The sequence below is a fragment of the Athene cunicularia genome (assembly GCF_003259725.1).
Source record: "Athene cunicularia isolate RWA chromosome Z unlocalized genomic scaffold, athCun1 chrZ_part1, whole genome shotgun sequence".
In the NCBI taxonomy this organism is placed as follows: domain Eukaryota; kingdom Metazoa; phylum Chordata; class Aves; order Strigiformes; family Strigidae; genus Athene; species Athene cunicularia.
Window position 1 is genome coordinate 6,675,290 of NW_020799142.1, and position 27,729 is coordinate 6,703,018.

Here is a 27,729-nt window from a genome sequence, read left to right on the forward strand (position 1 = left end):
CCCAAGAGCTCTGGAGGTTATAAATGAGAAGAATTAGTAATAATCCAAATGAAGATACAAACATGCTTGCAGTAGATCGACTGCTGTTTAGGGAAAAAGCACTTATAAAGGACCAGGCCTCTTAAGTTCAAATCCTTCAGGGAGAACAGCCCAAAGGGTCAACAACAAGAAAAGAAAAGCAGTGTTCTTCATCTTTCGATCTGAATTCTCAGTAGGTTTATCTGAGAAAAGAACTGGGGGAGAAAATTCCACCCTTTTATAAATCATGCACCCCACTTAGTGTTTTAATGGTTTCTTACACAAGAACTATTGTTTTATTGGCAGGTTATTAGATTTTGGACCAGTGTCATTTGATTAGGCTGGTATTAATAATAATGTGGTTTATGCGGTGCAGGGTCAGATCAGTAAAGCGCTGTTAACAGATGACAGGTTTGATTACCGTTGGCTTTAGGCAAGACATATGGATCCCTTAGGAACAGCAGCACAGGCTGGTGGGACAGTTTGCTGGAAAGGTCAAGAACAGGGATGTCAGTATCAAGGGACAGCAAACAGAATAGTCTACAAACTAGCTTTGATAAAATGGTCGAGCTGTGCAGGAGCCATGCACTTCTGCAAACCAGTGCTGCCCAAAAAGGGCAGGCTCCATCTCTTGGGAGCAGAGCTCGCTGTTCCTCAGCCACACACTGAAACCATCAATGTGAAGTTGGAGCTGAACGGGCTGCGTCCAGGAGGGGTGGCTTGCAGCTGGCTTTGAGACTCTGGATCCTGCTCTGCTCCCTGGTGTAATGCAGGCTACAAGATCTACAACCAGGCTCCATGGTCTACGGGCATTTCAGGCCACCAAGCAGACTCAAAATTTCACCACATTCTTCCAGCCCCCAGATCGGTTGCTGTACACCTCACCCATGAAGAGAAGGTCCTTGAAGCTTCTCACCTTGTCTCCCACCTTGGTCACAGTACAGACATCCTCCCCCAGCCAGCGCCAGCCCTCTCTGCACTGCTCTGAGCGTGCACATGTCAAGGAACACAACCAGATCCATACAAAGCTCTATCAAATACATAGGGGAGAACCCAATACTCTAATTCCTTCTGCTAAGTCTTCTTGTTATGAAAAATACACTTCAATGGGTAAAAAACATTACCAGGAATATCTCAGAACTAGCAGTATTCTGTTAGGGTTGTGTAAGAAATTTCTCAATACAAGCATAAGAATGCTCAATTCATACAACAAGTGGATGGATCTAGCACAGCTGATGAAACCAGCCACAATATTTAACAAACAATGCTAAAATACTGCTGTTTTTCTAACTGCAATGAACAAATACTGTAAACGCCAATAATTTCAAGTAGTTTATTAATCTGGTACCCTAGAAAGAGTAGGAATCAAGCTCACCTTGATTCTTCAGATTCTGTTTCATCAAAAGAGCTGCAAGTAAAGTGACAGGAAACTGTTTATAACAAAATTAACTCCACATGAGAGAAAAGAAAAACCAACCCAGTCCATCAAAGGAAAGCAACCTTTTTCTGGTCAGTAGCTACATGATGCAGTGTTATGAAATGAATGTGGGAGATCGTATTTTACAACTACAACTTGGAAATTACAGCTTCCCTTTTACTGTAACAGTTTCGCAAGCATCTATCTATATATAGTCTATGAAGTGATGGGGTACAGTCCCGCTGAGCATATTGTCTGATGTCATTAACTGCAAGTTAAAACTACAAGTCTGTTTTCTCCTTAATCATCTGGAGATGGCCCTGCACCATAGACACCTCTGAGTCTAAAAGGGCTTCAAAATTATCTCCACTTTTTTTCAACTCCTTCTCTCCACTGCAGATCCACACAGCTTCCATTAAAGTCAGAAAGGGCAGGTACCTTTCTGGAAAGCAAGTTCTGACAACACTGCTGGACTATCAACTACATCAGCTTGAATAGCAAAAGAAATTCTCCCTACAAAGCCTATAGCTGCAGATGGTAACAGAGGTTCCAGTTACACTGGGTATTTCTGTAGTCATTACATTCTCAATTGTACTGAGATTCCCTTCCCTGACCCGGATCAAGAACCCTTCCCAGAGGAAGGGCAGTAGGGACATTGGGGTAGATGTCATCAGAAAGGTGAAAGACCCCATTTTCAAACACAAAGAGGGAGATCATAAAATGATGACAGGATTAACTTCTATTTTGTGCAGATACTATGACCATAAAACACATGTAAAGGCTTTCTATGCAATCTTAATGAGTATTTATGAATATCTTACATTTCAGTAAATACTTCAAGATCTATGAGAAGATTGTATTTTTCTCATCTAAACTCTCCTTTGCCTTCCAAGAATATCACATTAAAACTCATTTCTGTCTTTGAACAGACTGGATTTATTTTACCATCTTTTGTGGATATATAAACATACTTAACATGAACCCAATGCCCATTTATTTTGTAGTGTTAGAGTTAGCAGCAAGACCATTTTAAGTCAATGGAATTGCATCAGCACTGAGTGGATATGGGCCTTTTGTCCTCCATGTATTTTTCAGTAAATGAGAGCTTACCCACAGCTTTCTGCTTTTGGCAAGGTAGGTACATGCCGAATGTTCAGGAAATCAAGAAATATTTTAGGGAGCTCTTCATTTTCTAAAATGACTGTCTGTAAAAGAAGAAAAAAAAAAGACACGACAGAAACCCAGTGTTTTTTAGTATTTTAGATATCACACACTTTTATTCAAGCTACCAAAACATTTCCCACTTGCAGTACCTTTCAATTCTTCTCCATTTTTTTTTACACCCATTGTTGGAGGCCTTCATTTCAATAGGAGAACCACAGTTCCTAATGAATCCCATACAAATACCTCCAGTTTATGGTACTACATCCTTTTTCACCTGCCATCACTGGTGCCAAGCTAGATGCCTCTCAAGCAGAGATGTCTGATTCTGGAACTAAATTATTGCCACGCACATTTGTGAATAAAATGTCTATTTAAAACATAAAGTAAAGCAGCTACAGCTCAGTGCTTTCACATTCACTGCACAGAAGACTCCTGCCTGGCACATCAGTGGAAAAGGAAGTCTCCAGTTTGTGCAATTTTATTAATGCATGCCTTGGTACATGCTAACAAGGGAAACTCTTTGCTTGGCCTGACAGGTCAGCTTACAATGTACTCCTTAAATCTGTGTTTTGACTCCTAATGACAAAGCTCTGACCAAAATGCTGCTGGCTAGACCTGCCATATTCTTCCATATCAATAGCATAATGGCCAGACTCTATCTTCCTTTGTTTTTCAATTGATGATTTACAATTTTCAGTAAGTTAATTACAAGTACACTTAAAAATATGTACAAAATAAATGAGATGCTTAGGTTCCTGTTCATCATGAAAGAATGACTTTTAAAGGAAGCAATAAATCTCCTGACAGTTTCATAGAAGCAGACCAAAAATAATCATTGATCTTTAATTTTCACAAGGCAAACAAAACAGTTCATAAATTCAACCTATGTCTCACCTGAAACATTAAGCCCCTATTTATTTACTGTTCAGAATGTCATACATTGTGATAACACATGTACATCACAGCCAAATGAAAGCCACAAGCTCTTCTCTAAAGACCTTTACTTCACAAAGGCCTGATCCAGACAGAATGTATGCATGGAAGAAACTTCATTAGATTTATAAATAAAATTACTTGTACAAGCAAAGCTATCCATGTTCATCCTGTTCATTTTCACACTCTATGTTAGTAGAAACAAACCTAAAGAAACAAGACTCGTGATAGGAACAAACATTATTCTCCTTACATTCAGGAGGTAACCTGCTCCGGCTCGTGTATTCTTCTACATGACAATATCACTAGGGAGACACAATGGTATGTAGAGGATAACAGGGCCACAAAAGTCATCTATCACTTTATAGCAGGTTTTATACCAAAGGGCTTGGTTATTTGCTTAATAAAAACCCAGTTAGTGTAAAAATTACCTAAGATGTACATAGACTTAAAAAGGAAGATATCTGAGAACTTGTTCCTTTTTTATATTACATTTGAAAATCTGAATTCAGAGTCTATATTTCTTCAACAGCTGAGGAAATCACTAACAAGTCTGAAAATAGTAACAGAAAAATGCAGCTTTTGAACTTTTCTGTTCTAGATTTTAACCGATGTAACAAACACGGAGGTCTGAAATGTTGGCAAGTGTTAAGCCTTTCAGTTCACCTCTATATGAAGATGCTGCATTAAAAAATGCCACTTCATTTGCATTGTGCAAAATCAACACTTCGCTGCTGCAAAATTTATCCTGTTCTGCATTCAGGTTATGTATCCACAGAAGGAGGGGTGGAGGAGGATGCATATGCAGAGTATGTGTGAATTGCATAACAATGTGCATGATTTGCTAAAATAAAACCATCTTACTAATTATATGCAATGAAGAACTGTGAAAAGTTGTATGAAGATGTTTAAGGGCATCCAATGCTTACATTCAACCTCATACTTACACCTCCTGACAGCTTCTTCCAAAAGTTGAGCTGCCTGCTGAACAGAACAGTGATTGTCAGGGAAGAAAAGAAGGATACCTCACTGTATAAAAGGAAAACTTCTGACAGCTCTTAGAAACCTATTTGTTTCTACTTCCACTCTCTCTAGGTTAATATCTCATTCTATTATTTTAGTTTTTAGTACATGACATGCATCAAGTCAACACAAGCCCTGCCTGCCCCAACCAAATATATTTCACAAAAAGATGTAAGTAAATAGCATGTGGTTTAGTGTGTTAATCCATATAGTTTGTTATCTGTCCATAACTGCTTTGGTGATCAGTAAATTTAAAAATGTATAATTTGCAGAGAAGCAAAGGCAATTTTGCACTGTACTTTCCTGGATGCCACCTCTGTTGATAGGAAATTTTGTAATTTCCAAAATGTATGAAGGGAGGAATGACTGCATTGAAGAAGGATTTTGCAACTGATGTAATGTGACATGTACTTTAAGGAATTAAAAAATAAATGAAGGTACAAGTTAATTACACTAATAAGGGGGCAAATTATCTTCTGGCTTGACTTCATTTGCTTCGATGCAAAACAGGGCCAGAACATACTCCAGATGTTTAACACAGATGGTACAAACCAAAGGAAAAGAGAAAAAACCTGGGGACAACTGAAAAAAAAACCCCAGCCACACTAGATTAGGTGGGTCTGTCTTGCTGCACTTCCTACCTCTGGTGGTGGCCCACAGTGGATGTCCAGAGAAAAATGAAAGCATTCTCAATTTCCTATTTAAGTTGTTAAAAAAATACTCTTAAATCAGAAATAAATGTCATTGTAATTGGCTTAATTTACCTGGAACAACCCATAACACAACAGATTTTCTTACTTCTGACTGAAAACCTGTAAGAAATACTCTGCGAACTTGATGATCTTTAAATAATACCTGAGCAGAATAGGAACCGTCAGGTGAAGTCTCTAAACCACTAGGTATATTTTGTGATGTAACATCCTCAACTGTAGCCTTTGTTCAAGTAAGTATATGCCACTGGCTTGTAAACATGACTATTACCTTGTTTGCTCTGCAATCAGAAACAAAGATATATATATATATATATACACACACACAAAGAAATAAAAACTCACAGTTAGTTTGTCAGGAATGTGAATTTCTAATATGTCCTAATTCTACCAAGATCATAGCAATGATTTTCAAATACGGGCCCCAGAGTGCTAAGTAGACTAATTTAAGAAAAAACCCAGCATGTGTATTTCCTTCCTAAAATAAATAGAACAAACCCCTAAAACTAAAACACCTAACACAACCTCTGGCAAGTGATTTGGGAAGTGACTCCAGAAATACATTTTTTAAACTCATTGATTTCAGCTGAACTATAAGCGCCGTATTTTCTTAGAAAATCATAAAGGGTGTTTATCTGTTACTGTCACACTTTAATGAACTACTCTGTGCTTCAGGAAAAAAAAAAACAAAACCACAAGGGAAAGCCTGATGTTTACATCAGCAGAAATGTCTTTTTCATCAAAAGGGTGCAATTATTATTATGTAACACAAATCACAAAAATCCCAATTTTTCTACCTTATCAGTTTCATAAAATCATGTTCCCTAAGGATGTCATTGATTAGTTGCACATGTTCTTTCACTGACATCTGAAATACTTAATTGTCGGTTATCTTTTCTCCTTCAGCCAGTAAAATATAGTCACAAAATTGCAAAGGGACTTGTTCTGCCTTAACCTTAGCTAGATGCCATCATGCAGTGGAAAACAGTGCTAAAATATCACAGGATAATGCTCTCCAACAAGGGAGACATATAAACAGCATAATGATTTCCCACGAGTTTCCTTTTTAGAAAATTGTCACTAAAGCCAGGGTAAATGGTGACATATCTTCACAGAGGACACTCCAAAATCGAACACTGGCATTCTAGTTAGGTCCAAACCTACTCATCAGCCAATTATAACAGTAACCGAACATCTTGCTGAAAACCAGAACAAGACCACTTTACTAACCTTAGGAGATCATGCCACAGGAATGCATCATTTCACTGGTTTTTATTATTATTATTACTGTTGTTGTTTTTAATGAAAAAAGATTTAAAAATTAATTTCTCACAATCACCTGTCATGCTTTCTCAACGTTGTTGGAACAGCTGTTGGAGGAGAGAAATGAGAGTGGGGAGCTGAGTTACAAGGTTTTTAGGAGTCCTTACAGACTTTTCCATTCAATTGTGTTTACTTTGAAATGCTGTACTGTTAGGGTGAAAAAGTTCATGACAGTTTTTCCTCTTTTCACAGGCAAAGATGCTTCACAATACCTAATTCACTGGTGCAGCTAAAATGGGGGAGAAGAAAATCAATACATTCTAGCTACAGTAAGTAGGCTGGAGTGTCAGTCTCCACTGGGACCAAAACCCACATCTTTTAGAACACTTTACAGTCTATATTCTTCTATTAACCTGCTTTTCCTGAATAGCTTTACACAGTCCCATGAAATGATAAAAAGGTTACCAAAAAACCACATTCACTAAAAACCAAGTAGACGAAGGAACCAGACTTCTAAGAGCAAGATTTCCTTTTTTTAAAGTAATAGCAGATACAATAATGTTTTATATTACCCATTGTGAAGAACTATTAAGAAACTCACTCATTTCTTCAGTGAGAATGTTGATATAGGTTACCAGCAAGAATTAGTGCTAAGTAAGTTGTCACTTAAGTTGTCATAGTAAGGACTCTCCACTTTTCATTATTACCAAAAGCATTCACCGATGGACAGTTTTGTAAGAACAGGAAGAGGTTATCAAATACACTTAAAACTCTGTAAAAAGAGACAAGAAGCATGCAAACACACATACAACAGCATAGAAGTGATGCTCCATATGAAGTACCAGCTGACTAACAGTCCCAGTCTGTGTATCAAAGGGACGTCAACAGCAAGAGTGCCAAGGGGAGCTTGAAAGAGAACAAGATATTGACTATATGTGTTATATGCCAAAATACTTCCAAAAAAAGATCCATAAGCTACTGAAAGTTAATGTAAAGTCACAAAAGTTTAAAAAAAAAAATCAACGAGGGGAATTGCACTTCTGAACCTCAAGACTGGAGAAGAGTAGAAGAATTCTTGCACCAACTTTCAGATCAACTTGTTATACTTCCAGTGAGCTTAAAACTCACCAGATATCTCCTGAGTGACAAATCCATCTATCACAGGATTCTCAAGCTACGCAGAGGATAAATGAACTAGATAGAAGGGAAGCCCAACAGGTTAAATGCCTGCTGGATCATCACTGAAAATATGTATGCACAACTTCATGACAGTGTCTATAAGCTAGTAACATTTTTATTTAATTACTACCTAACGTACCTTTAAAGCACTTCTCTCATTTTGATTAAAAATACTACCAAATAAGTTTAAAGGTAATGAGTACTTTAGTTAGAAAGCTAGTTAATTACACATTTACAATTTCAACTAATATTTAACTACTAAGTGCAGAGCAGATTGACTTGAGGCTAAGTGTACAAATATAATTGATTTGATGTGAAAAATACAATAATGATTTTTTTTTTTTTGTGGAAAACTGGGAACATAATGTAGTGGAAGCAAACAGTGAATCTCTCTGCAGCAAAATAGGAGACTAGCCCTTGAAAGATTAGAAACAAAGTGTAACAGACTACAGTTCCTTTGAAAACAGAAATGAATAGAAGCAGTCAATATAATTTCCTGAGATACTGCTCAAAGGATTGGAGGTTAAGACAAAGTTGCATAAGAAAGGAAGACATCAAGAGAGCAAAAGTAAAAGAAACAGAAGAGGAGGATGATTTAATGATATTTTTAAAAGTTAGTAGAAACAAGAAAGGCTTTTAAAAATAAGTAACAGGGAGAAGTAGTAGAAACAGTAAGCAGATCCATTAATGACAAAGAAAGACACCAAAATAAATGTTGATTTTAAAAGGGCTGAATTGAAGTGTTTTTTAAAAGTCAATGGACCACTAAGGCAACAGACAATTAACAAGCAATTAAGAACATGTCAATACTGCTGCTGATAACAACAGGTGCAGGAATACCTTAGACAGTAATCTCTCTCTCTTTCTCTCTCTCTCTAAATATATCTATCTATCTATCTATATATATCTATATCTATCTATCTATCTATCTATCTATCTATCTATCTATCTATAAAAAAAAAAAAAAGTAGATCCAGAAAACATACGTTCTAGGATGTAAAGAAATCAGGTAGTTATGCTTGGAAAAGTTTTCTCAAGAGTACGGGTGAAGAAATTTTTGAAAAAAGCAACCACATTTACAGTCCACAACGGGTAAAGCAGAAGAGGTTTAAACTTGCAGTACTGTTTTCTGAAAACGTAAAGGAACTAAATACAAATATACTGTAATGAAAAAGAACCCCAACATTCAGGTTTAAACTATGACACCCGGAAAGTTTGGAAACCAGCCATTTTTTGGGGTTTTTTTGCACAGTCAGATGCTGCCCTCCTTCTGTGCTGATCCTTGTGCACTGAGAAGGTTGAATGGGAAAAAGAAGCAAAATCCTGCAACAGTATCTGATCAGGTAATTAAAGACTATCATTAATACATACTGCCAGGTGAATAAATCTGGTACTGAAAATGTCAGTTCTAGATTTTCCAAATTCGCAAGTGTTTCTTCTTGCAGTCCTAAATTTATTCCTCTAAATATTGGGGTTTAGTGCATGTTCTTGTCTTCTAAGTATGCAATAGCCCTTTTTTAGAATCACATAATCATTTAGATTAGAAAAGACCCTTAAGATCAATGAGTCCAACCACAGAACTAACACTACCAAGTTCACCACTAAACCATGTTCCTAAGCACCACATCTACATGTCTTTTAAACACCGCCAGGGATGGTGTCTCAACCACTTTCCTGGGCAGCCTGTTCCAGTGCTTAATAACCCTTTCAGTGAAGAAATGTCTCCTAATATCCAGTCTAAACTTCACTTAGTACAACTTGAGGCCGTTTCCTCTCCTCCTATCACTTGCTACATGGGAAGCCTTGACAGCCACCTCACTACATCCTCCTTTCAGGGAGCTGTAGAGGGCGATGAGGTCTCCCCTCAGCCTCCTCTTCTCCAGACTAAACACCCCCAGTTCCCTCAGCCGCTCCCCGTACGACCTGTGCTCCAGACCCTGCACCAGCTTCGTTGCCCTTCTCTGGACACGCTCGAGTCATTCAATGTCCTTTTTGGAGTGAGGGGCCCAAAACTGAACACAGGAATCGAGGTGTGGCCTCAGCAGTGCCGAGTACAGGGGTCAGATCCCTTCCCTGTCCCTGCTGGCCACGCTATTGCTGACACAAGCCAGGATGCCATTGGCCTTCTTGGCCACCTGGGCACACTGCTGGCTCCTGTTCAGCCGGCTGTCAATCAACACCCCCAGGTCCCTCTCTGACTGGCAGCTCTCCAGCCACTCCTCCCCAAGCCTGTAGCGCTGCTGGGGGTTGTTGTGGCCCAAGGGCAGCCCCCCTGCATTTGGCCTTATGGAAACTCCTGCAGTTGGCCTCAGCCCATGGCTCCAGCCTGTCCAGGTCTCTCTGCAGAGCCTCCCCACCCTCGAGCAGATCAACACTCCCACCCAACTTGGGGTCAGCTGCAAACTCACTGAGGGTGCACTCGATCCCCTCGACCAGATCACTGATAAAGATATTAAATAAAGCTGTCCCCAATACCCTTGGGGGACACCACTCGTGACCAGCCGCCAACTGGATTTAACTCCATTCACCACAACTCTTAAGTCCTGACCATCCAGCCAGTTTTTTACCCAGTGAAGATTACATCCAAGACATGGGCAGCCATCATCAAATCATCAGCATTCATCACTGCCAGATGTAAACTCTGAGCCCTCAGCATATACTCTTTTTTTCCCTTTTTTCTTGATCCTCTTGATCAAAGGATGTCTCTAACTGAGGTCATAAAACAAAGAGAAGAGTATTTGCTTGTTAGAGTAACAGGGCAACAGGATCACAAAGTATTCCTCCAAAGGGCCTAAGAGAACTCACTGATGAATTTTCTGAATTAACATCGGTGCATACCATATTGTTTATAGCTGCTTTAGAACCAGAGAATTAATAAAATTACAAACATAACATTAAAAAAAAAAAAAAAAAAAAGAGTACCATGAGAAAACTCACGATGTATAAACTAGTATGCCTGTACCAGGGAAGTTAGGAACAACTACAGTAAGGAGAATTAGTGGGCACATGGATAAATACATCTGGATGGAAAACAATCACAGGGCTGCTGTTAAGGGAGACCCTGTTTCAAAAATTACTGTGACCCCTGAAAGGATCACCAAGCACAGATAAATGTGACCCTGTTGATAGAGCCTACTTTAATTTCCAGAATGCTTTTGACAAAGACCCCCACCAAAGGCTTTAAGGCAAACACAGCAGCCATGATCCTTGCAAAGATAAATAAGTAGTTACAAGTCCTGAAAGAGAGGTTAGAACACAGCTCAGTGATGCATATCAGAAAGAAGTAACAAACGATGGGCTTTAGACTGATGATTAGTGATCACAGGAGATGCTGGGGCTACAATATATCCCTCAAAAGATAAGCTTGCTATCCAGCAGTAATTTAAAAAAGCAAATCAAAAGTCTATTAGAAGCTATTAGAAAATGAATTAAGAAATAATAATAATAATAATAATAATAACAATAATAATAATAATAATAAAAAAAAAAAAAAAAAAACACTACAGATACTGAAAATGTATGTGTTTAAGGAGAGACTGAATAGATTCATGATAGAAGAATTAATTGAGCTGAAAATACATGGAAATGGAGAGTGTATTAAGGAGGAATTATCAAAGCATGTTCTCTCTGTTGTCCCTCATGTACCTGCTTTTGAGTACTATCAGAGGCAGGCTATTCTCCCAGAGGAATCTCTGATCTAATCTGCTTCAACTACTATTTTACACTATGCCAGCTGAGTTACAGGGTTAATTATACTAGTCTGCAATACCAGATGGCTCTCCCAGAGAAGGAAGATGGAGCATGGCTACGAGATGGCCAATTCATTCTCTCCTCCCTCCATTTCACTTATCCTTTTTGCCACTGAGGTGGTTGGAGGAAGCTGTTCACACCTGCCAGTTCTCACCAGCAAAAAAACACAGTGAAAGGTAATTTGTCGGCTTTTGTGCACCCACAGCTCCTCTCTCTCCATCGTCTCCTAGCATTAGCGAGTGTGGAGATTTTCTGAGGGAACATGGGAGCTTTGTTCTGCTTTATAGATCCCACATGAAGGACTGCTGGGGACAGAGGACTGACCTAGAGGCTGGCCCAGTGGGAAGCCATCATCCCCATTTACAGGTAATGAAGATGAAGGGGTGATGCAGGGATGATAATCCAACACTTCTTCCTTGCTGTCAACTCTGAGAAGTTTTATTTTAGAATATACATATACATATACATATACATATTACTTAAAAGATTTGCAAAGCCAAATAATATTAGGACAAACCAAAGATAAACCAGAAAAGAGTTAATGGAACACAAGAAATATTTTAAGAAAACTTAAAACATCACTTGGAACCAAATATTGCTTGCTTTGTTCTACCTGTATTGAATACAAATTACCTGAGAGAAAATAAATATCTGAATGTAAAATAGAAGTGAAATGACCGTATTTCAATTCACTAGAAGTTTTATGTAGATGGGCTGTGAGACATATTAAAGTAATTCACACTTCATTAAAAATATTGCTTGACAGAGAATACAGTTTTGACTACAGAACAGCTGCAGAGTTTGTATTTGCAAGTTTACTTTCTAGACATACTATAATATATATAAAATATTTTTTTCTGTTACTATTTTTCATTTCAAAGCGGAGTTTGATAAAAAGTCACCTATTTCTGCACATAGTATGTTTACTATTTTTTCCTGCACTGACATGTTTTCTATCTACTGTATTTACTATGCTTGTAAATAGTCCTTTATAAGGTGTAAAGTTATGAACAAGCCTGAAGAAAAGGGAGCCATTAAAGAACTAAGGTGTATTACATTCCTCAGCACAAAATGCAACATAATATTACCTCGGCAGTCAGAGAAACAGAGGAGTAGCTCTGCAGCATGGCCAACTTTCTCTTGATGCTAAAAACCTCCCACTCTCTAGATAACATCACAGCCTATTCTGTTAAGATAAAGATGCTGGATTGGATTTGGATTTTTTGGTCAGACAATGTGGTTTTGGTCAAATAACACAGCTCTAGAGAACTGAAAAAGCCCAGAAAAGTACTGAAACATTTAAGAATAGCCTTGAAATAGCATTTTCACTTCTTTTTTTGCTTCATAGGAAATGATCTACAGCACTATCTCGTTTTGCTGGGAACAAGGGAAAAGTCAGGTGGTGATGAAGCCTGAGGAAATCAGCTATGAAAACAAGTCTTGCTCTCCACAAGTTACTATTTCATGCACATGTCATATCAAAAATCTAGAAATCATCTGAGGATGATTTCCTCATCTGCATTGTTTCCACAAGACACTGAAACAAAAATGCTATTCAACTCTACAATAACTTGTTACTTTGTCTCCCCAATATTTTCTTCTAAGAGGTTTTGGATCAGAGTAAACTCTTGAGAAAAGACTCGACATTCCCTTTGAAACTAATTAGACTAAGCAGCAGGCACCCACTCCAAAGTCCAAACAAGAGAATGTAGAAAGCACAGGGAATTCACTACTCCTGGGTTTAATGAATGTATTGTGTCATTTTTACAGTGGTAAAGAAGGGATAATGTAGCAGAGCAAATATATTTAGATTTACATGGTGGGGTTTTTCTGGGTTTTGTTTTTTAGTTTTGAGTGTTGGTGGCTCTTTCAGCATAAAACATGGTGTTGAATAAGGACTCTAGGTTATTTTGCAATGTTGGAAGACTTAACTGCAAGAAAATTGGTAAGCTTAATTTTTAAATTCTGAAGCTCACATTAAATTTTAATCATCTTAACAAGAAAATACATGTTGCATTTGCAAGACATTTACTTACCTTTATCAGCAAAAGCAAGGTAAAAATCTAGGTTTTTCTTTCCTGAATTATTAATATACTAACAATTTACACCGATACCCTAAAGTTAATGAGGTGGTTGCTTACATAAGGGCAAAGAAGCACAAATTAAGTTTTGACCACTAACAAACCCAGAAATGAGAGAGATGATGCTGAGAAAAACCAGACTCAGTCCTAACTGTATAAATAGATACCACAGGAATAGAAGAAGGATATAAATGTATTTGTTTGAATTTGTGAAAGCAAGTGGCTTTCTCGTAGAACCATAGTAACAGAGAAAATCCTGTTTAAAAACATGCACTTTTCCAGGTCCCATCAAGTTAATTTCTGTTTGTAATAATTCTTATGTTTAAAACATTTTCCTAGTCCCACAGGACAGCAAGACCCAATCAGGTTAGAACAATGAGGTAAGTGCTGTGCTGACAGCATTAGCCATTGATTCAAAAGCATCTGTTTTCTTAAAAACTCATCAAGGTTTGTTCTCTTTGAAAAACATTCATAAGAAATTTCTACTCTGGATTGAAGCCAACAGGTTAATGTCAACGATTCAGACAATCTCTTCTTGCCTGCTTATGAAACATAAGCAGCATAACAAATGGTCAAGATGTAGTGACATCTAACCATATGGATATTAAAAAAGCATAGACAGCATTTCATAAATTACACAGGAAGGTTGGAATCAATGTCAGAGAACAGAAGTTTGAACAGATGAAGTAGGTCAATTTTTAAAAGACACTAATATGCACATCTAAATTAAATTTTTGATAAATAGCTACTAAGTATGCTGTGAGAATATTTTGTCAGGTGTCGTAATTCATGGATCATTTTCATTAAAAAAGAAGCCAATATAAATGACATGGAGGATAGCAGAGCAGTCATAATGGAGTAACTTATTTTCCCAAACAACATCAGAGCAGGAAAATGCTCAACACAGTTCAAAAATCAACAGTAAAGACTTCCAGAAGTAACAGTCACTGCAGAACAGTCAGATGGGTAAGGAAGACTTTAATATGTATTATCAAAATATTTAACTGGTCCAGTTTTGTCATCAAGAGGCTGAATTTGTTAACTCTCATACTACCACACTTGTGATCTTGACAGATGGGTTATTTCTATGTTAAAACATTGATATGGGACTGCACCTCACTTCTCAGTACCACCCACCATACTACTCTTCCAGAAATAAGACTTTAAATTATCTGAAATGTTTTGTCTTAGAACTACCATTCCTCTGCTTTATTTACTGAAACCCTCTTCTATCATATATCTACATTTCATTAAAATCTGGAAAACAATTAAGATCTTGCTCACATCAAAATTCTGCATTAAATAGCTTTTCAAATAAACTTACTCATCAGTGAAATGAACTGTTTGCATAATCAAGCCCAGCAAACTGCTGTCTGATTTTGTCTTGCTAAGGAGTCGACAGTCTTTACATGAGTAGAAAAAAAATGTATAAAAAATACAGCAGCTAGCAGGTGTGGTGTAGAGTCTGTGATGCTAAATTCTGGATGCTCTTTACAATCTTAAATACTTGCTTGTTCATGTTCAGGGAATGAATGTTACCAAAAGTGTTAGAACTAGACAAAGCAACTCACTTTCTCTGCAAGGATATAAATCCTGCTTTTTGCTTGCATAGAGCTGCTAACATAAGTTGTAAGGTTTTCGCTGCTTTTTCTCGTAAAAACCCTAACCCTGAAACAACCCCCAAAACCCCAGCCTTCCTTTTTCACTCCCACCATCCTGGCAAAAAATCCCACCTCTTTTCAGAGAAATGAGCATGCCTTGTTACATGCTGCTCTGTAACTATAGGAGCAAATCAATAGCAGCTGAATGCCATCTGCTTCGGGCAGCAGAACAGCACCAAAAGTGTGAGCAATGCATCTTCCCTTATTGAAAGGTTATTTTATGCAAGTAAACAATTCATCGTCTTCTTGCACGCTTGATGCTCATTTACCACTTTTGATCAATAAAATATGCAAAACAACAAAAAAATTGAATCCTAAGAGTAGTTCTGATGCCAGTGTGATAGTTAATCAATATCAGGTCTCTGTTCAGTAAGGCAGGCAGCAGGGTAACTCCTTTATTGTATGAACCTGGGAAAAAGTGTGGAAATGTGTCTTGTTGCCTCTAAATGCAATAAGAGAGTGAGAAACACAGCTTTTATCCTGCAAATTAAACAAAGGAGAAAGAAACAGGAAGCACTAATTTAATTCTATATTTTTCCCCTCACTATGCAAAGGGTCCTCATGTCAGCTTGCTTGATCATTTGTTGCAAAGAATATGCCATGATGCTGTTGATAGAGCTATACTATCATTAACACAGATACTTGGTTAAATTGTAGCCACTGCAAGACATACTTTGGTCAGCAACCTACTCTGTTTTCTTCTACCTTATTAAGTCTTGGTTTTCAATGTATTTATGTTTCAGGTGAACTCAGTTTTTCTGTTAAAAACAAACTGCTATGGGAATTTCTTTTGCACAGTGTTTCTCTTAGTCAGACCACAAACTGCCTTATTACATTAAGTCTCCTGACAATTGATTCAAGTAGAATACTTCGCTCCCAACAAAGAAAACGACATCATTTTTACAGATATTGCAGAACAAAACCTCCAATTTAAACAGTTTCCTGAAACAACACAAAATACTTGGAACAGTTGCTACTCATAAAGGCTCTCTACTCTAGTGAGCCATATATCCCAACAACAACAACAAAAAAATTAGCTACTCTCTCACTTAACAGCAAATTTGCAGATTATATCACAAAGATAAAGACACAAATTTAGTTGCATGCTGTATGTTCTGATCTGCACTTAATACTGCATATTCTTCATTGTTCCTTCCTGCTTGCATCTAGAAATGATGTGGCCTTTACTTTTGGTTATTCGAGCTGAAAAAAAAGCTTGGTACACTTCTGTAAAAGAATATCATATGCAGGGCTTCCATTTAAGAGAACTACCAAATACAAGACTTAAAAAAACCCTTAAACAAACTGTTTTTCTCTATATTTGCCACTTTTGACACTTCCCAATGTACTGGTCATGGACTTCCAGAAAAGATTTATTCAAGTGAAACCAAGCAATGCAGAATAAAAAATAATTTCACTATCAGATTAGAACCAAACACTAACTGGCAGTCAAGCAGCAGCACTTATACACAGGAGAGACAGAAAATCTCTTGGTCATTGTTCAATTCTCATAATTCTTACAAAAACAAGACATCTGGAAGAACATATCTATAAATCAACTTGTATGGAATTTTTAAAGTAATTACTGGTAATTAACAAGGCACACATTCACACATATGAAACAAGTCCTGACCAATGAAACTTCTGAAATGTAAGATAGGTTTTGGTTTTGGGTTTATTTAATTCTGTGAATTAGAGTCAGATTTGTAAGCAACAGTTCAAAATTTTTCTTTTATAACCTTGTAAGACCCTGAACATTTGTAGTTATGATAGGCAGGTGCCCCTTCTACATAACGATCAAGGTCCTTCTGCATGCCGCCTTCAAAAATGCTTATGAGTTTACATGAACTCCAATATACAGTTTGATCATATTTATAGAAGTCAAACCAATTTTGATCAAATTAATAATAGAGAACATACTAGTGAAAGTGGAGTAGCTTTGAGTCAATGACCCAACTAGCAGCAAGGGTATAATTTAAAGTCAGAAATTTCCAGTGCATGCACCGTTAGCCACAGTGAACCTGTTACTGCTCTAAAGGGAATTGTTTGCCTCTTATTAGATTTTCTACAGCACAGCCATAAGTGATAAATGTACTGCTGTACTCACTGTCAAGTTAATCAATGCTGCCAAAGTTTTGTTGACCTAACAGTAATCCATAAAGTGAGCGGCATTTTCTCTATCCCTATGACATCTTGGTCCTCCGTGGGGATACAAATCTTACGCCAGCCTCTTAAAAAAAAATGAAAAAACAAAGCAAAGCAAAGGAGGGGAAAAAAGAAGATATTTTCAAAATTCTGTCTTTAAATTAGCAGCCTGTGAGAATTCCTTGCCTCTCTGACAAATTGCTTCAAAATAAAGGCTATGCAATGGATTCAGTTTGATGGTTAAAATACTAGCAAATGGACAACTTCACAGAGGATAAAGCCTTGCCTCCTGAAAAAGAAAGTAAAAAACTTCAGGAGTCTTCCAAGGAGACAGTTTTGAACATAATTTACTTGTGACTAGATTAATGCACTGGTTCAGACAGAGCATTGTGCAGCAATTCTGAAGACAGCAATGTGAAAAAAATAATAAAAAATCACCACCAATAAAACTTGTCTATTGCTGCATCTAGCTGTGATTCAGTCTGTGAGAGGCATCACCACTGAAAAGAAGAAAAAGTCAGGAAACAATCCCTGGTAAAATGAGCTGCTCTATAAACAAACTACTGCCATGCTCTCACAAGCAATTATAGACATATGAAATATGAATTGCCATTGATTTTTCTTCTAGAGGTCACTCTGCTCCATGTTTTACGTACTCTAGGCATTTATTTGGGTGGCAAACTGACAAGTTTTTACAGAATTAAGGGAGCAATGTAATCCTTGCTCAATTGCAGGTACTTCATTATGGTTCTGTTCCTTGACACTTGTCCCTCCCAAAACTCACTAGCAAGGGAGTCCTTCATAAAGGCAAGGAACAATGCAATTACTTGTGAAAAGAGACTATCCTAACTTGGTCAGCAAATGCTTATTTACTTCTTCTGTGCTGATGGCAGACAAGCAGCACCAGCGAAGGGCTGCATTTATCACAGCACGGCAATTCTGCAGATAATTTTCTGATTTGGCTAAAACTCTCCACTTTCTTGTTATTGAAAGAGGGATGACTTCTCTGGAAAGGAGAAACAAGATTGCACATTAGTCCCCTAACAGAAGGAACACAGATATCTGGATTTCTATTAAGAATTATCGTAACATTAAAATACTGCCAGAATGCCAAATTGCTCTCTATAAATGCTGTGGTTTTGATGTTATCTTCACACTTAGCAATTGCTTGATGTTCCTTACTCAGCAACCAGTGAACTACTTAATTTTGGCCAGTAAAGTCCACAAATGAGGTTGAAACTGAAAACCATAAATTCATTAATCATATATTCTGATATTTTTAGACAGAAATCTTCTTTACTTCTATTATTATTTTTTGGCACAAATATTTGGTCTCTGGGTTTCCCATGCAAAAAGAACTTGCAAAAAGACTGTGTTGCACCCTTCCTTTCCAAGGGTTCTGTCCCCAAAAATCTCTGATTTACCCTACAAGTAAGCCTTGGTATCTGAAGCTACAGTTAAAATGTTATTTTAAGTCACATTTCTTGGTGTCTCAATAAAAGGGCAGAACAGTACTATAATACTGTGGTATGGAGAGCTCAATAAGACTCTAGACTCCATGGTAAGCTGACAAAAGAGATTATGCCATCAGTACAAGTAAGTCTGGAGAAGTGGTGCCCCAGAATCAAAGTGGATGTGGATACAGTATAAGGGTTAAGAAAGAATTTATAATAGAACTGAAGTCTACAAAAAACCTTGCATTCTCTGTTGACTGAAAACAGAGATGACCTTCTACACATAATCAGAAGACAACACGACTGATATATAGATTGTATAATATAAACCAGTCAAGGGGACAAAATGAAATTTCAGGAAAAAAAAAAACCAAACGAGAAAAGGTAGGAAGATGTAGGGACATATGAAGTTCAAAGAATCTGCTATAGATGTAAAAATAATAACATGGTGGTTGAGATAACATATAGATATAAAGATGATAACATACTGGTTATAACTGGTAAATATACTATAAGGAAAATTATTTAGATGTCCCCATCCACACATTAACAAGCCCAGCTTCTCCACCTGTCCCATATCTCAGTGTCATTCAGTGGTCTGATGATGGAATTCTCTCTGACTTCCTTGGTGAACATTACTTTATAAAAATGGGCAAAAAGAATTGACCAAAGCAGAGCAATTGGGTCTCCTTTTTTTTTTGGCCACATTCAATTCTTTTCAAGATGCCAAGTCTCGCTGCTAGACCTCTTCACTAAAATGCTCTCTGTACTTTAATAATACTGCTCTGGACCACAGTTACCAACAGCCTCCTGCACCATAAGAGCACAAATTGATAACAAAACCCACTAACCTTTATTTCCAATACTACAGAAAGACCCCAATATCCTATAGTAACTTACTCTTGCAGTACGTGTGCTCATCACTTCAGCACTTAAAGTTGGATGACTGATTAAGGTCACATGATCAAACTTGCCTGAATTTGATTATTAAACAATCCACCTGTAAAGAAGGTAAGTACTACTGTATGACATATAAATACAATGTAATTGCAAAAAAGCAAACTGCTTCCTAATTGTGAAGTTATACACTGCTGCTGTTCAAAACTATTAGCCTGTATAACCACTGCACGACCTCAAATGAATCCAAATACACAGGGAAACATCTGAAGGGGTAATGTAAAGATAGGTGTTTAAATGCTGGTGGCTGCAAGACTGTTGATTGTGAATCCTGTGCACAGTCTTTGCTCCTCTGTCATCTCCTGTGCTTTATGAGTGCTTTTGAATGTTACATTAGCAATCCTCCCCACTGAACCAGGTATGAGAGCTAGAGCCCATGCTGAAAAGTGCACTTGGAGATCTGGATGCCCTGACATCTGGAGAAACAGGGAGAGGTTTCACTCGTCTAACTTGCTCATGATTTCTTGAGGACATTTTGAACATTTTCCAGACACCAACATTACAGGAAAGCTGCTCATAGAACCACAGTTACTCAGAATACTACTGTGATCTTGTAGTGACTTGCCAGAAAGGTTACAAAGAAAAATACTATAAATAACCTGAGTTCAAAGTGCTACATCTGTTGCAGCGTGTCTGTTATAATCAGTTTATGAGCTGATAAGACACCATTCTGTCACAGTTATGAATGCTGTATTTCCCTACTGATGATGATATTCTGAAAATAAAGACGCTTGAAAAATGGAGGATGGACTCCCCCAGTCAGATACACATAACTGGAATGACATTTTCTCAGAATGTTTTATTGGGAAAGTTATCACTGACCTTTTCATTTTCCTAGAATAGACATACCCAGTGGGTTGTAACAGCATAAGAAATAAGATTTTTATTCAGCCATTTCTGTAATTCTACAAGAGTAGACTCCAGCCAGATTGCCGCTGTAAAGGCCAGGGATGCAGCATGCAAACTGCTGTTCTATGAGAGCAGTTTTAAAAACTGTGGCAGCTGGTATATTTGTGCTGTCAGTTTACATGAGTGATGCCAACTTGCACAGCAGCAATACAGCTTACCTAGTCAAGGTAGTTCCATAAAAACTGACTTAGAAATTAGTCTCCTTAGTGTGTAACAGACTGTATATTCTCTCCTGCCCTCTTCCTGAGGGAGCACATTACTCAAAAGCCTTATATACACAACAAATACCAACAACCGAACCAATATGCAATCCTTTCTGTGAATATACTAATACTCAAAAGCCAGAAAATTTATTTCAATTTCTAAGGTGACAGAGTGGCTTTCTCCTCATGCTGATGCACTCATTTTCAAAAGGTGAAAGGCTGGCACTTAAGAGTAAGTGTGGTTTTCCTCCAGTTTATCATAAAGCAAAATATCCAGAGGACCCACGTGCAGCTTAGACTATGTGGGTCAATAGCATTTGGTATGCACAGACATCTGGAAGAAAGGAACACCCATCAAAAATGTCTAGATACATATCATTAGGGACACCCAGCTGTATTAAAGAGGAATCAAAATCCAGTGTACTAGGCTTAAGTCTCTACCAAACACACGGGTTACTGGTTATTAACATAAGCAAGCCACATTTAAGACATTACTATGTCCACTAAACAGTAACAAACACAAATGCTGTATTATAAGAAAGGCTTTCTTGAGTTTTAGATGCAAATGGAGTAAATACTGTGATCAGCTCTGAATTGTTGGATCTGTGATTTTCCCATGTCTGTTATTTTCTGCAGCATGTTGAAAGAGAAATGTACACAGCAAAGGTGTCAAATATAATTTGACATTCTTGCAACAGGGGACTTGAAAAAAAACAGCTTTTAGTGTTTTTATTGTGAGGAGAAACAAACAATACTAATTTCTGTTATCAACAGATAAAATTTTACTTTGTGTTTAGTGGTTACTCTCAACTCTATTTTGTTGCATCACTGCTTCTTATTGCTTTATGTAAAATTTGCATTCATTGATAACGTTGGTTCACTCTGACTGCTATACTGAGCTTTGAACTAACTGCTCTCAATTAATCTGTTCCACTCTTTGATAGCTTATTTATCAGATTGGGAAAGATAGATTTAATGGTGCTTGCTGGAAACAAGTTCTTTAATTGGAAACACCAGAGTGTTTAGCTCACTTCGTGCTCTAGCAATTAAGGACAATTTGGAAAAGTGTTTTTCCCCCTACTATTGTCTCCTTGATTAGATATCCAGAGAAGCAAACAAAACAAATGACAATACCACCTAGCAATATTGGTTCAAATAAAAGCCCAGCAGCCAAATTACTTACTATGAGAAATGTGAACCATCCCCATCAATTCCAATGCTATGTTACATTCATTTTGCTGTATCTTTGCCTCCCAAGTAGGTAAATGGCAAAATTTCTTTCAAAATGCATAGCTCTATGCCTGCCTCTATACAATTATCCCTTTCTACAAATAAGCCAAATCAACAGAAGAAATTATTTTTCTTGATTAAGCTCCCACATTTCTCTTGGGATGAAACAAAACAAACAATTAATCTTTCCTTATTTGTTCTCAGAAGAACCTGCATCCCTTAAATGTACGATTACCAGGGTACCTGTGGCAGGCAGTCGGCAGCAATTAGGCTTGTGCTGAAAATGAATGGACTAGAGTCAGAATGCCTAATCTGCTGAGAGTTTCTATAGGAGGGCAAGGTTAGACCAGGAAAATTCCCTTGTTGTGGAAATACTGTTAAAAATTACCACTTGACTTCAGCATAATTAACAAGGTTTGGGAATTTATATGAACTGAGTAATTGAAAAGAATTAGCAAGAGATATATACATTAATCTTCACCAGTTACAATGTGCCTAATGAAATTAAAGGTTCTACTTCTACTTCACACTTTGTTTGTTTTGTTTGCAAACTTTTTTCATCTACAGCAGAAAAATTAGATAAAATGATAGTTATGAAAAATTAAAAAGATGAAACTGTATCGCAAAACTCAAATTTTAAATCAGCAGTTCTTGAAGATTTTTTAATATATAATTCATAGCATTTATCATAAGAAACTCTGGAAGTTTCTTATTTTAATGTCTATGTTTTTAAAGTCAACAGGAAAAATCCCTATCAGGATTACAAATCTAGGCATCATTCAGTAATGTGTATTGTTTTTAAATGTACTTGGACTTAAATTCAAGCCTGTCTCTGTCAAGACATTGTGCAGTCAACAGTTTCAGTAAAATGAGGTTTTATACACATAACTAAATCCATATTGTATTTGGATTACAGAGACAATAAGCAAGTGAAAAGAAAAATAAAGGCAACAACGCTGTGTGGAGATACACAACATTAGCAGAAGATAACAAGCATTTGTATTCTCTTAGGCTACCTATGAGCACAGGACGTTCTCCCCTTAGTTCATTCTGAAATCCTTCGACATATCTTTCAGAGAGATGTGCAAGATTGCATAAAAGCCAAGAGCAGGGAACACACAGAGGGAATTCTGTCTACTGCAAGAGAGTCCAATTTACTGCAGGACCAAAGGCAAAGGCTCACTGACCACCCTCCCACAACCTATCTGAGGAAGACTAGTCATTGTCCTCCTCTGTTCACCTTTCAGCTACTGATGGACTAGCTCTTACTTCCTGCTTAAGCAGTCCTTGCAAAGAATTTTTCTGTTGCTGTGCGCTTTCCTTGCAACATCTCTAAAGCAGAAGCTCAAGAATTACCATTTATTTAATTCAGTATCTTCTGGTAAAACCTTGCAATTAGTTCCATAGGTTGTTTGGTTGGTTGTTGGTTGTTTTTTTCTTTGGTTAGTTTTTTGTTTTGTTTTTTGTTTTTTTTTTCCCCCTTCAGAATGGTCTACACTAAATGATACAAACAATGTTAGATAAGAACATTAACATTATTATGGCATACCTCAAAGTAAAGTGTTGTCAGGTTAAGTTTATCAGTCAAAACTTCCTTATACGTAAGGATTTATTTAAAGTTGCTTACATATGTAGTATGTTTACATACTATTTCTTCCCCCCCGAACCAGTTCTTCATCCAAAGTGCAGAATAGATGTTATTCAGTTATTCAGCATATATTCAATATTTTGTTTAATTCCTCTCACCTCCAAATGTGGTCTCTTTCTTACATGCAAATTCAAATCATGCTATAAAGACAGAATTATTTCCTTCATGAACTTTTTCCCCTAGTCCTCGTGTACAGTTTATAAATGCATAAAGAATATTAGTGCTTGGTCTTCAGTCATGCAAAGAGTATAGGCAAAAGAACACTATCAGTTTGCATAAAGGCAAGATTTGGCAGACCTCAATCTAAACTGTATGCTAATTTAGTGCTCTACACTACTGAACGACTATAACAGACCACAGTGTGTTGCACTATACATGCAATAATCAAATACACTTTCACTAGAAAATAGGTTTTTCCCTTCATGGCAACTAATTAACTTTTCAGATTAATTTTGAAGAGAAAGCCCTTAAGACTTAACTTGCCTTGCAAGTCTAATTAAAAAAAGTAATAGTAATTTATACACCAAAAAATAAGAATTAGCTTATGTAAAACAACAGAGTATAAAACGAAAATGTGTTTAAAATGCTGTAGATTGATTAGAAAGATGGGTGAAACTGAGTCTTTCTACCATACTTCAGGTAGCGATAATAAAGACTCTTTGCAGAAATTACAGCTGCCTCCTTCCCTCCTTTATTATAACAGACAAAAATTGTTTGACTTACCCTCCCCTAAAGAAGTTCAAGCAAATCTATTAAATATTTATTAAGGAAAAAGAAAATGTAATGTCCACACATCAAATGAGGAGTTGCCTTAAGGATAAGTAAGGTGACCATTTTTTCATTCATCATGGCTAAATGAAGTAAGTATCTGACATTTTGTATTGTCCTAGAAGGAATCATGACTATTGGAACAGTTGGTCATCATCAGATTATAGTTGACTCTAGCAGTGTGCCAGCACTTGAGTTTTAATATCCCTAGTTCTGCTTTAACAGGCTGTGACATCTTAGGCAAAGAACTTAATTTCCTCCTCCCTCCTCTTAAAATATCTTACAGTTATTTTGAACATGTGCAGGTCATGACAGAGACCATTTCTCACTGTATAGAAATACACAATAAATAAGAGTCTGATGTTCATCTTAACTTGAAATTATGTGATACAATAGTGTTATGGTATACAGTATAATGAAATGAGAATGAGCACTTAAGACACGGCTTTGAAATCTGTAGAATGAAATGAGAGAAGTTCATGCAGCACAATTCTATACAGCAAAACCAGATTATTGAAGATGAAGGAAAAAATATGAATCATAAACCACAATGTAACACCACTTGAAAAGCAAAAAATGTAACTTTTAAAACATAAACCAGGTAATTTTGCTAAGCATGCTTGAAAAATGCTTGGAATATTTCTGCTGGAAACACCTCTGCAAACAGACACTCTTAATAAATGGCTCTTTTTTGAATTATTTTGCTTTCCTGTTTCCTCTTGCTTTCCACCTCTTCTTAACAAATATTCAAGCCTGCACGTGTCAAGCACAGTTCTTTAAAATCCACAGCCATCTAAAACCATCTGTGTATCTGTACCACCAAAGAAACATGTATGCACAACAGAATCTTAAAAAAGCTGGTCACAGCAATGATGGATTTAAGTTATTAACCGATCAAAAAAAGATGGATGGTGGTCTGCTTTTCTTAATCTACATCATCATCTAGATCTATTTAAAGATATGTGGTACACTAACAAACTTAGTTAAGGTTTCGATAAAATCAGTAGAATAATCTGCCCTGTTACATTGAGTCTGTATCGATCAATAAAATCACTTGTACTAGGAAAGTACTGTTAAGTACTGACAATCCCAGCCATTAATATTATTTAACACTTTGCTCACAATCTTTAATGAGGACAAAGAACATTTTGCCTTTTTACACTTATCATACCATTGCTTTTAGAGCTACTCACAGGTACAGTTCAACCTTGATTACTGCAGAGTAAATGGAGTTAGAGAAAGAAGACACTGAATAATTTTGGAAAATGGAGAGAATTTTCAGTGTGATTAACAGATGTGGGTGACTCAACAGACTTTCCAGCAAAACAACAGTTAAATCTTATTTCACTGAATCCAACTTCTACTTGCAACTTTCTAATGCTAGACTCAATCTTCCCAATATATTCACTGGCATTCAAAATAAAACTGGTTTCCAGAAACAGCAATCAGGAAGATAATAATCTGTTCTGGACTTGATGGGAATTTTTTCTTTCTGCAAATAAGCCAATTTGATCTTAAATTAGTTAGAAATAGATCCCAACAGTGAATGTGTACATAGGACAAAGGGAGGGACTGCCTCTGCAGAAATCTTTGAGGTGCTTAATGAATGACACAAGGAAGTCAAAGTGATTTCTGCCCAGCTCCTGCTCTCAGACATGGGTAATGGTTAAACGGAAGCCTAGTGGGAAAAAACTCACAGGTCAGGAGGCATGTACAGAATAAGGCAGAGAAGAAGAAAAATGGACCGCATTTTACATAGAAGTTTTTTAGCTTAAAATTTCTTCATCTGAGTTCAGCTTTTACATATACAGCCAATTACCTCCCATGCATAAAGCACTTGGTCTTAAAAAGCATTACCCTTTACAAGTGGCTTTGCACAGTGGCATCTGACCGGCGTACCTCTTCACTGTATCAATATGACTCAACCATGTCTTCTCAGCCATATGATTCAATCTTTTTTCTTTAAAGTATAGTGTTCCTGATACATACAGGGCTCAGTTAATGAAAAAAAACCCCATTAATATTTAATCAAATATAATAATAAGCTGAAACACAAGTATGTGTTTAATTACTTTAGGGACTACATAAGAAAAGATCATAATGGTTCAGGCCATGTCTCCAAAAATGGCTAGAAATGGATACCAGGGAAGAATATAAATGAGCAAGACTAACATATGAGACATTTTCCTTCAATACTCTAGCAACCTCAAAAGTTATTTCCAGCTCGAGGACCTTCTATGCTTGATATAAACTGCTCTTCGATGAACCTTTCTGGTCTTCCCTTGAATCAATTTTAAATTTGCAACGTACAACACTCTGGCAAAGACACACAGGTATAACTAAATGCTTGATCCAGAATGCATTTCTGAGAATATAAAGGAAGAACAATTGTAACAAATATTAGCACTGACAGAGCGGATAAATGTGATGAATGTGAATGGCACAGAAATAAAATCTGAATAGCTGAACAATCATTGAATAGTTCTAAGATCATTTTGCCATTCCATTTCCAGCATTAAATAGTAGCCAACTTGATTTATTCTTATTGGGCAAAAGCAAACAAATGTTTCATAGAAGCATACATATCACACACAGAGATCTCAGTATTTCTAAACAGCTCCAATAGCACTTGTTCAAAAATGCCTACCTCTACAGACATTACATTCTTTTTCTTCTTTAAAGATGCCTACCCCTACAGACATTACATTTTTTTTCTTCTTTAATTGAAAATGAAACAACAAGAACTGTTACATTTAGAAAGCACTTATGGATTGCTTCTGATCCTAGAGAAATATGCCAGCTTCAACCAATTCACAAGCCAAGATCTCCCTGTCTTTATATGAAATCTGAGCTTTTGTTCTGCCTAGCAGAGCTCAGGCTGACTTTTATGTACTACCATGGGACATTTTTTCCTCCACTTCACAAAGAGAAGAGAAAACAGTGAAAAAATCTTGTGCATCACCAAGGATTTGTTTTCCCCACTTGTTGATCCTACTCCAACCAAGACAGCTCTGAAGCAGTATTTCAGCTACAGTTACAGAGGAAGTGTATTCAGCTACTGAAAGGTAAAATTCTAGCCAATGCAAAATGTGCAGTACTTGCAGACTGGCATCAGGAGTTTAGATGGCTTTTCTTAGAGCAGAGACCTCTCCAGTCTTCTTAAGGATGGACAAGGTTATAAATTACTGAGTTCACATTCCTCCTTGTTAGAATAGC

General features: G+C 37.0%; 1 protein-coding gene across 2 annotated transcripts in view; it reads right to left on the minus strand.

The window, feature by feature from the left end:
* The window catches only part of SNX24 (sorting nexin 24), a 46,492-nt gene that overhangs the window by 5,777 nt on the left and 12,986 nt on the right, over nucleotides 1-27,729 (minus strand). The window contains exons 3-5 of one of the 2 annotated variants that reach the window (XM_026865617.1): nucleotides 2,546-2,640; nucleotides 1,394-1,426; nucleotides 440-504 (exon numbers count right to left, since the gene is read on the minus strand). In XM_026865617.1, coding sequence (XP_026721418.1) covers nucleotides 440-504; nucleotides 1,394-1,426; nucleotides 2,546-2,640 — 193 coding nt within the window. The remainder of the gene's footprint in view (nucleotides 1-439; nucleotides 505-1,393; nucleotides 1,427-2,545; nucleotides 2,641-27,729) is intronic. The other variant, XM_026865618.1, reaches the window with a different exon arrangement.